A 15536-nucleotide genomic window follows, 5' to 3' on the forward strand; every position below is an offset into this window, starting at 1 on the left:
CTACTTTTCTCTTTTAGCCCTGACTATAGTGAAGTTTGTGATGTATTTGATAAATTGAAATTGATCACAATGACAATTAAATAAAACAGTATTTGTCTTGAAATTTAGTAAATATGTCGCTTTCCAGTCCTTTTGTGAAAGCTGCGACGAGAAAGATGTTGATGTTGGAAATGGGAAATCTATTCAGAATTATTACCTTCAGTAGACAATGTACATATATATCGATTCGCTATTCTCCCTTTGATATAGAAAATGCCATTTTGGAAAGTATTCTCTCGAATTATGGGAATGTTTTTGGAATTAGGCGGAACATGTTCTCACATGGGAAAGCAGAGGGATAGTTAAATGGCACTCGCACAGCAAGGATGGAATGGAAGCCGAGTATACCTTCGTAACTGAATATCCAAGTACATAATGTTGTCTCATACTATGGCGGACAGAAACAAACATGCTACAAATGTGGTAGGGAGGATCATATGGCGGCTGAGTGCAGTTATTATTATTATTATTATTATTATTATTATTATTATTATTATTATTATTATTATTATTATTGATATTAAAATTATTATTATTATCATTATTATTATTATTATTATTATTATTATTATTATTATTATCATGATTATTATTGTTGTTGTTGTTGTTGTTGTTGTTCTTACTATCATTATTATTATTATTATTATTATTATTATTATTATTATTATGAACTGGATGGCCAAAAAAACATAAATAGCAGCATTAATTTTCCCAGGATTCAGGCTAAACGGAACAGGGCCCCTAATGTAGAAGAAAGTAGGGGAACTGGAACGTCTGTGAATGAAGGTAATGGAGAGGAAGTTTCAGTCACCAGTAACGCGGAGGAACACGGAACGGAAAACAAAACGCAGGAACATGGAACAGATAACAGAGCGCAGGGACATGGAACGGAAAACAAAACGTGGAGGAACATAGAATGAAAAACAAAACGCAGGGACATGGAACGGATCACAGAACGCAGGGACATGGAACGAAAAATAGAAACACAGGGACATGGAACGGAAAACAAAATGCAGGGACATGGAACGGAAAACAAAACGTAGGGACATGGAATGGACAACAGAACGCAGGGACATGGAACGGATAACAAAACGCAGGGACATGGAACGGAAAACAAAACGCAGGAACATAGAATGGAAAACAAAACAGCAGGACATGGATCGGATAACAAAACACAGGGACATGGAACGGAAAACAAAACACTGGGACATGGAACGGATAGCAGAATGCAGGGACATGGAACGGAAAACAGAATGCTGGGACATGGAACGGATAGCAGAATTCAGGGACATGGAACGGAAAACAAAACGCTGGGACATGGAACGTATAGCAGAATGCAGGGACATGGAACGGAAAACAAAACGCTGGGACATGGAACGTATAGCAGAATGCAGGGACATGGAACGGAAAACAGAACGTAGGAACATGGAACGGAAAACAAAACGCAGAGACATGGAACGGAAAACAAAACTCAAGATAGCCAGCACGTATGTAAACTTCCAGGTAATATGACTTCGAAAGAAACACAAGCTGAAGAGGTAAAACCAGGGGAAGAGGAAGAACCACGCCTGAAGTACAAGAAAGAGGAATAAGTTGAAGAAATAATTGAAGTGTTAACCCTGGATAGGTACGCACCTCGGACACCCCTTTAAGGGTATACTCGGACGAGCGCGACCCCGACGCTAAAAAAAATTGTTGAAAAATCAGTTGTTGCAGTAACCTCCTTTTTTCTTTTACCAAAAAAAAAACTTCAATGAATGCTTAAAACAACTGTAAAGATAAATACTACTCATCTGCAGAAAAACTACTTGTTATAAATATTTTAAAAAATTAAGTAGAAAAAATAAAAGACCTTACATAAAAATTCATAAAAAAAAGTTTATACATATATACACAAATCATTTTAGGAATTGATTCTTGAATGTTTATGACACATCTTGATGTATTTTGGATGAAGTCAGACCCATGGAGGTGAAGATCTGAAATGAGAAAAAAGGGTAACTTTTTTTGGCCAAAAAAATTTGTCCAAATTTCATGAATTTTTTTGGGTACCCAAATGAAATAGGAAGTGGCTAATTTTTTTAGGGAATAAACATATGTTATCCTAAAATAGAAATATGTAAAAAAAATATTCATTATTTTGTAAATTACATTTATATCAGGGGCCATACCTAAAGGTAATTTTTTGAGTACTTAGAAAAATCGTAAAAAAATACATATATTTAATATATAATATGATATTTATGCAGGTAAAATATACCAAAATATCAATAATTCTATAGGGAACAAGAATATATATAGATAGGGCAACTTACGCTTCGGATATGTCCACAAAATGGCCGCCAACCACACTTACTCAGACTCCCTAATCTGCCACTTGAAATGTAGGAAGGGTATGTCAATTTGAAGGTGTTATTTACTAATCTGATTATTCTTGGATATGCATAAAAATTGTATGGTGGGTTGCTGGATAATTGTCGATTATTTTACGACTATAAAATTAAAATTTTGACCCCAAAAACATTTTTTGAAGGGAAATAAAATCGAAAAAAAAGAAAAATGTAAAACAATATAATATTTTAGCTAAAAAAATTTGATGATATTCAATCAAAAAAGAAGTAAACAAAATTTTCCGACAAATAAACATCTAGAGGAATCATTACTCTGTGATAGTTCCTTAGTACGTAGTAATTTTGAAAGAAATGGGAAAAAACGAAAAACTGGCAATCGCAGGAAAATCGAACACGTACCTATATATACGCCATATCTGGCTAAAAATAAAGATAGGCATGGGTAGCCAGATCATCTAGAAACACTTTCCAACACTATAAAAATATAAGTTTTGCGACACTACTTGCCAATTCCTTACGGTAACATGACTAAGCAAAAAAATGCAAAACAAATAAAAAGGGGCACTCGCGGTAAAAGGCCCAACATTCTAATATACGGCATCTCATATAAAAAAAAAAAAGACATGCACGTGTTAGCCCAACCATCAAGGCACACTTTCTAACACATGAACATTAAAAAAATCAATAATATACGGCAATTCCTTACTACGTAGTAAATTTTTACAAATATTGAAAAAAAACAGAAATTGGCAACCGCAGTTAAATACCCAATATACCAATAACTACGTCGTATCTGACAAAAACAAAGTCACGCATGGGTAGCCAGATCATCTAGACACACTTTCCAACACTAAAAAAGCAAAAGTTTTACGACACTATTTGGCAATATCTTACGGAAAAATTACTTGGCAAAAAAATGAAAAAAAATTAAAAAGGGGCACTCGCGGTAAAAGGCCCTATATTCTAATATACGGCATCTCAGATAAAAAAAAGACATGCACGTGTTAGCCCAATCATCAAGGCACACTTTCTAACTCATAAACATGAAAAAAAAAATCAATAATATACGGCAATTCCTTACTACGTAGTAAATTTTTACAAATATATAAAAAAAACAGAAATGGGCAACCGCAGTTAAATACCCAATATACCAATAACTACGTCGTATCTGACAAAAACAAAGTCACACATGGGTAGCCAGATCATCTAGACACACTTTCCAACACTAAAAAAGCAAAAGTTTTACGACATTATTTGGCAATATCTTACGGAAAAATGACTTGGCAAAAAAATGAAAAAAAATGAAAAAGGGGCACTCGCGGTAAAATGGTCCTCGTGGTGATGAACGACATTTTAACTAAAAAAAAAATCATGCACTTGGTAGCCAAACAATCCACCAAGACTTTCCACAACTGATAACCTATACAAGTTGCACCATTCTACGACAATTTCATAATACGTAATAACTTTGATAATTATGCAAATTACCTTAGAAGGGTAAACTCGGTCGCGCTCGACTCCGATGCGTCTCAGAAATCAGGCAAGGAGTACAGCTACAGCAATGCACATCTGGACACTACTAGAGCGTGTAGGCGAGACACCTACTGCAGGTCGATCACCCACAAATTTAGTCACGGGGGTGAGTCACGTGAGAAAAACCTCTTTTTTTTTGACGCTCGGGGTCGCGAACGACCCACCATACCGTTCCAGGGGAATGGCAGCCAAGAGGAAAAAACGATGGAAACAACTATAGTAATAGCTGAAGTACATGGAGAGGATGTAGGTAGTGGTATAGATTCTCAAAATTTTTCTCAGTTAAGCGTGAATGAAGACGTAATTGATGAAGTAACGGATTCAGAAGACGATTCATCTAGTGGTTGTTTAGATAATTCAGCAGTTGCTGAAGATAGCGGTAAGGAACAGCAGTTGGTTGTAAGAGTCAAAGGTGGTAAACTCAAAAGGACAAAGAATAAAAGTAAGAAACTGACAAGAGTAAAGAGACGGAAATTGCTTGGATAACTGCCGGCGTATTTATAGGCTTAACCCCTTTTTAAATATCATGGCTTTGATTGTGTCAACATTGAATATTATTGTGAGTTTTGTGGCCGAACAGAATACACACTGCATATATTTCCTTTTTGTAAAATAGTTAAAAATTTATTTTAATGGTTTAAGAGTAATTTTGAGGTTTTGTGTTTTGTAGAAGGTAAGGAACAGATCAAATTATTGATGTTAGGCATTAAAACTAAATGTAAAAAAGATAGAAACACACTTCTTCTAATTTCTAATTGTGTATTGCATATGGATATGCCATTTGCAGAAGCTTACTGCAAATGAGGAAGATTAAATTGTGAGATGTTTTGCGTCAATTTTGTATAAGGAAAAAAATGAAGAACTTATCACAAAGGAATTCTTGTGTTCAATAACTTATTGGCAAAATATAAATATTGTGTCTTGTTATTTTGAATAAAAGCTAAAAAAAAGTTAAATACAAAATGTTCAAGAAGCGTAATTTCTTCCTTTCTATTTCAGTGAATATTTCCATTTTATTTTTAGTGATATAATTAATGTGTTTATTTGAATAGGGCTTTGAGGTAAAACATCAACAATTAATTAGGCAAAAATATTTCACTATAAAGAATATTTCACTAAATACTTTGATTAAACTCATTCGTTGAGTTAGTGTTATTTAAGGTAAAACTAATTAATGTAATCCTTATTTTAGAATAATAATTAAGAAAAATATATTTACAACATGTGATTATGTGATTAAGTAATTGTGTTCTTTATTTCACAGTATAAATCACATAACATAAACTTCATGAAATAATTCCTCTCTTTCCAAGAAATACCTATATATCTATAAAGAGTATTTTTTTTTTTCATTTTAAGGCTCTTTTCTTTTTCAAGCGTCTAAATTAATTTATTTATTAAATTCATTACCACTATTACTATTATTATTTTTATATCATCTCTATATATTTATACGCTAATTAGGTCACCCATGATTAAAGTAATATATTCATAGTTTTCGCACCAGTGGGACGTAAATCCATTTGCATGTTTAACTGCACTCTTCAATCAGATGTTTCCTCTATCTATTGGTAATATTGGATAATTACTTAATAAAGCCTTGATAATTTTAGTGAATAGTAGGGCAATCATTATAAAGATTTATATTCAACATAATAGAAATCTGTTCTTTAATGTATTTATGACTACGAAGGGTAAAATGTATTATGAAAATCATAAATCTTTTATTAGACACTGCTATAGACAGTAGAACAAATGCACTATGATACAAATTCATCACTGGAATTGTCATCTCAAATATGAGTCTTCCAATGGAAATTTCCAGCCATTGAATGTCCCTGTAATTCCCAGAGGAATTGTGATAAAGTGCAAAGGTATTTCATATCTCTTTCAATTTCATAAAGGGGATGGAAGGCCCAGAGATACCCGGGCAACACACTTCAATACATAGGAGCCATTGGAAGAGAGAGAGAGAGAGAGAGAGAGAGAGAGAGAGAGAGAGAGAGAGAGAGAGAGAGAGAGAGAGAGAGAGAGAGAGAGAGAGAGAGAGCGGTTTTGTCTTCAATGTTTATAAAGACATATTTACAAAAATATATTGATTACGACAAACTATCCAAAAAACTTTCTTATGAACCACAATGATAGCCCTTCAGATGCAGCGGTTATATTACGTCTACACCTCTAAAGCAAGCCATTGAAGAAGACACTTTGCACTCTACAGAATCTGGATCTTTTCCAAATGATAAGGACAGTACCCACATTTCATTCTACTTTGGGGGAAATGATGCCTTCACCCTGAACACCTGGTTGATGAAACCATTTTGTAACTGGTCCCATAAACAAGGCATTTCCAATCACAGGATTTCAGAGACAGAAGGATTGTAACCGCTTATATGCTATAAATATGGTTCACCAAAAAGTTTAAAGCCGTTCAATGTACACATGCAATTGCCAGATTTATGGGACCCTTTGGGAAATACAAATAGCCTACCTTTCTTTTTTGTTAAATAAAGCTAGTTATCTGACTAATAATTTTTGGATCATACCTCTCCATGGCACATCATGCTACATTTAATTTCATTGAAACTTTCACAAATAGTTTGTAGATACTGATTAGGATTTAAGCAATACCACAGTAAGATATAAAATCTAGTTATACATAGGTGAACCTAAGTTTTTGCAAAATTACTCAAAATTTAATCAAACGAAAAACATAATGACCGAAAACGCATAAATGACACAGATATTAAGAGATTCTGTAACATGGCAAACCTGCCAAATATATTTGTGAAATCATTTTCTAATTCATTATTGCCAATAATTAGACTTCAATTGCATTCTGAAATCGATGATAATATTCCTTTCATATCTGAGCAGAAGATTGGAATTGCATCGTATATTCATCTATTGGGTCTTCATGAAGTAAGCATTTATAAGTTATGATTGAATGTCTTATATATTGGATGTTTTATTTTGGTGTTAGCAGATATTCACGAATGATATAAATAGATCTTTTGCTCAATCATACATCATACAAATTTCCTGATATTAATTATTCATATGTATGAAATGCCCATCTCCCACCATTGCAGTATTGATCTGAGTATGCATCCTTAGAGTGTATATCATGTGAGGCGCTCGATGCTTTCATGATACATGAGTGATTTGTATAGGCCTATATCTACTTTCCCTAAATTGAAGCTTTCGTTGTTCATGAATAGTATTTGCAAAAGGTCAGTTCAATGTTGGTTTCTGTGAAACTCTGATGACAAATATTTTGATTTTAAACATTGACATGAGAGAGAGAGAGAGAGAGAGAGAGAGAGAGAGAGAGAGAGAGAGAGAGAGAGAGAGAGAGAGAGAGAGAGAATTGCATAAAGATCAATTCTAATGAAGCTGCAAGTGATATATAACCAACAGCATTTGATTGTGTTATAATTATGGGTTATATTTCGAATGCAGTAAATCGAACAAGATATTTAATACAGGATTGATTTCAGTAATAAATGTGCTTATGATTATCAGACCGAATCTTTAATATTAACAATAATAAATTTGGGTTAAAGCTGGAGTTTTTATTTTGAGTTTCATCTTTTATCTTGTAGAATATTGGGATCTGTTCTATATATTTTTAGTTATTCATATTATCTGCATTCTATATATATTCACTATAAGAAAATCAGAAGGATAATAGTATCACTCAAGTTAAGATTTTTAATTTATAAGTAAATAATAATTAAAGTAGGTTTTAGCATTCACACGCTTTTCCGAACATGAACAAAATCAGAGTCTTTCTACATCATGCCAAAATATGGCAGCACATGTAGCTTTACCGAAATGAAAAAGGGGTTAGATTAATATTGACACTTGTATAAAATAAGTGTAACAAGTATAAATTATCTTCAAATCCCATCAAGTAGGTAAACTAGGCTATTTCCTAACAAAAAAAAAAAAAAAACGTCGTGGAAGATTTCAGGACGCAGGGATTAAAAATCTTCACACACACACACACTGCTTATTTCCATGACCAATAGATGGCGTTAGCTGTAAAGTATCAAATTGCTAATTACCCCCACCATTCCCTCATTATGATTTTCATTACTTTATTTCTGGGCAAAATTTTACCATAAAACTGACAAAATTTAACTTGTGGCTCATTGTTACCTAAGCAAAACTAAATTCTCCTTAGGAAATTGCCAATTTCACAATAATTTCTAGACATGTTTCTTCATCAAACTATCTGGCCGAGTATGGGGGCATATGAGACAAAATACCAAATGTAAAGAATTAAAATAAAAAATCAGGTGATTAAACAGTTATTTTAACTAATTTTAATTACCTTTTTACAAAACCGGAAGATAATTATTTCGTTCAATGGAATAACATGAATTATTAGTTAAAAGTAGGTAGAATAACATAATAGTTACATTACTCCCTCCCTTAAATCATAAAGAGTTTTACTTTACCACCAACAGATGGCATCAGAGGTACCTTAACCCAACTAATTTAGTCAATTAATTGAAGACCACGTGGGCAGTGCTGCAGTTTTTCTTCACAACACTGTGGAATATTGAGTGTTGCCATCACACAGAGCTGCCATAAACTCGTAGCTGCTGATGACGTCAAATTTCCCTCCGTTTTCTATCCCATCATGATTGGTGGCAAGGGGAATTAAGCTTTATTTCAAATGTAGATCTTTATTCTACATGACGTGGAATTATCCACGTCACATTAAAAACTAAAGTTACACTGATTTCAAGTATTCAGCATTATTTTCATGAATTTATATAAATCAACATATTTTCCCTTATTTTTTTTTTCATATTTTTCTTCCTATTCATGCACTGATTCATGCTTCAAGTGAAGGACTGTGGATGTAGAAATAAATTCTACAGTCAGTTGCCAGATGTCACAATATTTCTACAGTAGCACACGAAATTCCACGAAACGGCAGCCATGCACGTGGGTCCAAAAACGAAAAGTATCTTAGGAAGGTAGAGCTAGAGAATTGGTAAATTATGCAACTGTAGTTTCCTTATTATATTTTTATCAGAAAATCGTGTGAATTATCTCTTATATTAAGGGAAGTAACCCGATTTTACTCATAAAAGTGTTTAAAATTTATTTTTTTCTTTAGATCATATGGATAATAAGTCATAACCCTATACAAATGACCCCGGTAACAACCATCCTTATAGTTAAGGATGGTGGACCGAGTTTGGGACAGCGCTGCCAAATTAAATTTTCTTTGGTGGAGAATAACATTGATCATCACAGATTCAAACAATTTAATGAAAACCAGTTATATGCCAAAATGTGTATGACTACGGTGTAATTTTATATTATTATCATCAGCGTAATCAACATTAACAAATCGAATAACAAAATGGAAAACTGTCATATTTCTGTGCCTTCGCCCACGTCTATCGACTGTGCTGCGTCGCCTTCCTGCGAATTTGTATTTGTTGAGAAGGGCGTTCCTGAGTGTAAGTTACTTATAAGATAAACCTTATCATCATTTCCTTGGGTAATTAATGTAAATCAGTAAAGTTGTTCTTGATTTAATATGGGTGAAAGGAAGCCCTTAAATACATAAAAGCAATGTTGCATGTTTTTTATTTTATTCTGAAATGTAAACTCACAAAATGAATAATTCCTTGACACATTCAACATGATGTGGAATCTGAGCTTCATTGGAGAAAAAACACGAAATATATAATATATTAATTGATAATGAAATAGAGTGAATTTATTTTAAAAGTAAACAAATAGTCACTTTGACAAAGATTTTGAGACTTTAAAGGTAATTTGAAATTAGAAATTAGTTGATGGGATTGAAAGTTGTTGAAAACCAGATGACCAAATTAAGATTCAAACATTTCCATATACTGATCTCATCAAATAGAATTGATGTGGAATGCAGAGATTAAAAAGATATTAATGCATCTGATAAGTTTAATGTAGGATAATGCACATTATTTCCATTTTGTTATGACGATCCTTAACTAGAACAATATATTATTGCAATGCATTTAGATAATTGCATTTCCCTTTGCTACGTAGAAATCATTGAACGTCATTATTTTGTCGAATAAAAGTAACGTTTATTTTGAATGAGTAACTAAAGCAGATGTCCATAATTTAAGACAGGATTTAAAAACAATCCTTTGTGTAATTAACTAGCAAATGAAACAGATAACTAATTGAATGTCTAAATATATATCATTTAGATAAATATACCATAAGGCTTCCAACCCATGTCAATGATTTACACTGGCATAATATTCCAGTAAAAAAAAATGAGTAATTAAATAAATGAATGAATAAATAGTCAATAAATGAATATATAAATGTTGAAAATATTAAACTTAAAATGAATTTAATTTGGTTAAATTTCAGCAAATGGCACTTAGTTGGATTCTGCATCCATTGACAGGAGAGAAAATTTAATGAAATATTAAAAAATGCCCAAAAAATTTTGATTTTTATCAGATATATTAAGAACTAAGAAAACAGATTTAGATGGGTTCGGATCAAAAGGAAATGATATCTCAATATTACATAGTCAGAAACTAAGGAATAAGAATTTCATCGATAGATCTTCAAATCTATATCACCAGCCTAATAATAATAATAATAATAATAATAATAATAATAATAATAATAATAATAATAATAATAATAATAATAATAATAATAATAATAATAATAATATTAACTGCATACATTATAAAACTACCACTAGTCTTATTAGTATCAGAATTAGTAGTAGTAGTAGTAGTAGTAGTAGTAGTAGTAGTGGTAGTAGTAGTAGTGTATAAAGGATAACACCAAAATTAGATTACATTATCTTTGAAATATATTTTGATAATACCTTCTTAATATGAAGTTAAGAAACTGCTAACGGTTTTCCTGGCTCATAATTTTCTTTTATTAATTTATTAACATTATTCGTGCATCTGATTATGTATGTTCGTTTTGAGGACAAAGAAGAACTGGGTATTGGAAAGCACTGAATTCAGGCAATAATAATAAAAGGATCGTAAGCTAACATTTGTTTGAAGTTCCAAACACAATATTGACATCAAACTATCAAAGGCCTAAAATACAATGCTGTTTCCAAAGTCATAAAAATCTCTTCCAATCACTGCTCTGAATAAACCTAGATATTTTGAAGGTTAATATCAATAAGATTCAAATATGTATCTTTATTGAGCAATAGATATATATAGAAATAAGAATAAAAAGATTTCATTCGTGGAATAAAAATAGAGGAGAAACTATGTTCAAACAGATAAGCAATTTGCAATAGTTATATTTCTGTTCTTCTATTTTATTTTGCATCATTTGTGATAGAATGATTTTCCGTAAAGTAATCATTCAACAAATGCCTTGAATTAGTCGTCTGTTTGAATAAATTATTGTAAAATTATGAATTAAAAAGGAAAAGTCTTAAACATCAATAGCCAAAAGATTTAGAAAGATAAAATTAAGAAAAATTAAAAAAAACTCAAGATCTTTAATTACTTGAGTCAATAATAGGAAACTTATGGAAAAAAGAACATATTCAGTTTTTGGTTTTAACAAAATCATTGATGTTTACTAAAAAAAAAAAAAAAAAATAATGAAGTAATATATGAAAAACAAATTGAAGTTTTGATGGTAATATTTCAGGTAATTGGTATTAATGCTAAAACCTTTATCGTCTTCTAGCACGAGGTGATTTACCAACAAATACCAACGCATAAATAACACAAAATATTCCATCTCTGTATTCAGTGATTCTTCCATTAGCCCAAAATCCCGTTTTTATTGAAGAATTAAAAAGTTTGTCAATTACAGCTCGGTAGAAACGTTTTAATTCCTAAATATATTGTAAATAAGATATTGTCAATATTAACCATAAAAACAAAGACACTCAATAACTATTGAAATAATCTTTGATACCAAGAAAAATGAATAGCATATCCAAGAACTAAGAGTATATTATCTCTCTTACTATGTTTTTTTTTTTTCACTATATCTTATATTTTTCAACTATCAGAATTTCTCTGATTTAGTTATTTATCTCTGCTTTAATTAGATGCTGATTTCTTTACCATGAAAATAGTAACTGGATAACTTTGGAACTGAAAAACATCAAGAGAGCCTTTCTTTGAAACTATGCTGACGAAGACTTTGACTTCAGTCAGGGTGAAATCGGCTTTTCTTTGGACAACCAGTGAAGAGTTTCTTCAATAAGAGACACGTGGAAACGTTATCTCTCTCTCTCTCTCTCTCTCTCTCCTCTCTCTCTCTCTCTCTCTCGTAAAAACAACAACAGATGGTCCCAAACCAATTGATCAGGTATCAGAAGACGATGAATCTTCGAAGAAGATTAAAAGCATTGTCGCTTAAAAGAACCATTTATTAAGCCGATATTAATGAATGAGATGTTTTCTCCGAAGGAAGCGAGAGAGAGAGAGAGAGAGAGAGAGAGAGAGAGAGAGAGAGATGAGAGAGAGTGGTGTTACAAATCCGATTGCAGGAATGCTTAAGAACATCTAATCTCTCTCTCTCTCTCTCTCTCTCTCTCTCTCTCTCTCTCTCAATGCTTGGGATAATGTGCTATTTTCAGAAGTGTGAAATGACTATCATCTCTCGCTCTCTTTTCTTTTACCTCATGCATTTTCTAATTACCGTATCTAGTTTGATTCCCCCCCAAACCCCCCCCCCTCTCTCTCTCTCTCTCTCTGTCTCTCTCTCTCTCTCTCTCTCTCTCTCTCTCTCTCTCTCTCTCTATTTCTTCTCTTAAAACATCTAAGGAAGTATCTTCGGAGACGAGAAGAATCGTTGCCCCAAACAACTCTTTGGGAACAAACCTTTTCTTGCGATTCTACTTAACAAAGGCACTCTCTGTTTATTGCATGCATTTCCTCAATAAGAGAGAGAGAGAGAGAGAGAGAGAGAGAGAGAGAGAGAGAGAGAGAGAGATGATACACATTAAGAACAAATAACTACAATTGAGTTTTGCATGACAGAAGACGTTGCGAATCTGTTTCGTACATCTTGTGACGTGTTGGCTGTCTTCTTTTTCTTCCTTTTCATACCCTCTATGAGAGAGAGAGAGAGAGAGAGAGAGAGAGAGAGAGAGAGAGAAGCCCGAAACATAAACATTTTCTGAGATTCAAGCCATATAACATCAGGTTAAGCACAAAATGTTTTAGAAGTTTAATTTCTTTGTATCTATTTTAGTGAATATTTCCATTGTATTACTAGTGATGCAATTAATGTGTTTATTTTATTTTTCTTACGTTAAACATCAACAATAGATTACGAAAACTTACTTGAAAATAAAAGAAAAAAAATTATTTCACTTAATAATTCATTAAAAAACAATTGTTGATTAGAACGGATAGTTACAGTCATTCAAAGTAAAATAAACTAATTTAATCATATTTTCAAAATAATAATAAAAGAAATAGTAACATCAAAACACAAAGAATTGTAGTTTAAACTTCACAGTAAAAATCCCATAACTTTATTTATTCCTGAATAATTCCGCTCTTTCTTGTAAATATCTATATCGAGTCTTCTTTTCATTTAGAGGCTTATTTCCACCTTGGAACTTCCATAGCTACTAAAACATAATATATAACCAATTTATTATATAATCATTACCATTACTGTTATCATTAAAACCTAAAAATATAATTCATTTATCATATATATAATACCATTATTGTTATCATTAGAAATACTATAATTTAAAATTGTTACTATTATTACTTCTATCATTTTATATTATCATAATCAGTGTATTTTCTATACGCAAATCAGATCCGTATTATTAAAGTGATATATTATTCATAGATTTATCCCCAGTGTGACCAAAATCTACTGCAATCTTATGTTTAACTGGACTCTTTATTCAAACGCCAGCTGTATCTATTGATACTCGGAGAGGATTAATTGATAAAGCCCTGATGATTCCAGTGATTAATGATGTAATCACTATAAGGAGTTATATTCAAAATCAAAGAAACCTTAACTTCAATTTGATTATAACTGCAAAAGGTAAAATGTAACATAAAAATCACAAATCCTTTACTAAAAACTGTTACAGGCAGTAGAACAAATGCCACATGATACAATTCCTCAATGGAATTGTCATCACAAATACGAGTTTTCAAATAGAAATTCCCATCCAAAAAAATCATGTGAATTTTTCATATTCTATCGAAAGTAACCTGAGTTTACTAATAAAAATGCTTAAAATTTTATTTTTTCATCAGAACACATGGATAATGAGCCATGATACTGTATGAATGACCAACGTAAGAATCATCAACAGAGTTGAGGGAGGTGGGACAAGGTTATGAGAGCGAAGCCAAATGGAATTTCCTTGAATGGAAAATATCAATATTCATTACAAAATCAAATCATTTAAGAAGTAATAGTTAGAAGCCAAAGGGTGTATGACTATGTTGTACTTTGATGTTCATGTCATCAGGGTTATCAACATGAACAAATCGAGAAGAGAAATTTGTCATATTTCTTTCTTTTTTCGCAAATGTCTGACCGACTGTCCTACATCACCTACACTCGAATTTGTGTTTGTTGATAAGGGCGTTCCAGGGTGTGAATTAGTTATAAAATAAACCTTATCATCATTTCCTTAGTAAATATATGCATGTTGGTAAAGCTGTTCCTTGGTTTAATATACGTTAAAAGAAGCCCTTAAGTACCTACAGTAGACAATAGTGTATGTATACTCACAGAATGGATGGAAATGCATAGAAATAATTACTTTTAATCAGACTTTTCAGTTATTGTATGTTTACTAAAGGGCTGAAAATAGAAAGCAGTTGGTGGGATTGAAAATGTGTAACTACATTTTTGTTGAAATAAGTTATTTTTGAAATGGGAATTTTGAGAACCAGATAACCAAGCGAAGATTTAAATTCGCATATACTGATTTCATTAAAATTGGTTTGATGAGAAATTATGAGACTAAAATTATTTCAATGTAGCTTATCAATTTAATATCTAATAATGCACACTGATTCCATTTACTATGACGATCCATTATCTGAATGTATATAATATTGAAATGGATTTGATGAATGCATTTCAATTTCTCACATTAAAACGATAGGTAACTGTTATTATTAGAATAAAACTATACATTCTTTCAATGGAGTCATTGAAGGTAATGTCTAAGATTTAAGAGAGGACTTGAAAGAAATCATTTTTGTAAGTAACTAATACAAAGAAGAAAGTAACTAATAGAATACTTATTTAATTATCATAGAAGTAAATTTACCACAAGTATTTCATCCCATGTTGAATGTATCATCATCACCATCATCATCATCATCATCACCATCATCATCATCCTCATAAGCAGCAGCAGCAGTTAACAGTTCACTGCAGAAAAAAGGCTTCATACCAGTCTTTCCACTTGCGTCTGATTATGATCTTTTTATGTCAGTCCACGACCGGAAACTTCCTTAGTACATTAATCCATCGTCTTCTCTTCCTCCCCCTGGTTCTTTGAAAATCTTTCAGGATCCACTCTGTTATTCTTAACCCTGGATAGGTACGCTCCTCGGACACCCCTTTAAGGGTATA

At 32.0% G+C, this 15536-nt stretch overlaps 1 protein-coding gene across 1 annotated transcript in view; it reads left to right on the forward strand.

Moving 5' to 3' along the window:
* The first annotated feature begins 1032 nt into the window (after positions 1-1032).
* LOC137626957 (uncharacterized) overlaps positions 1033-15536 on the forward strand; it is a 66527-nt gene continuing 52023 nt past the window's right edge. Inside the window, exons 1-2 of the mRNA XM_068357940.1 lie at positions 1033-1542; positions 4206-4365. Coding sequence (XP_068214041.1) covers positions 1033-1542; positions 4206-4365 — 670 coding nt within the window. The remainder of the gene's footprint in view (positions 1543-4205; positions 4366-15536) is intronic.

This window comes from Palaemon carinicauda, chromosome 34, assembly GCF_036898095.1.
Source record: "Palaemon carinicauda isolate YSFRI2023 chromosome 34, ASM3689809v2, whole genome shotgun sequence".
Classification (NCBI taxonomy): Eukaryota; Metazoa; Arthropoda; class Malacostraca; order Decapoda; family Palaemonidae; genus Palaemon; species Palaemon carinicauda.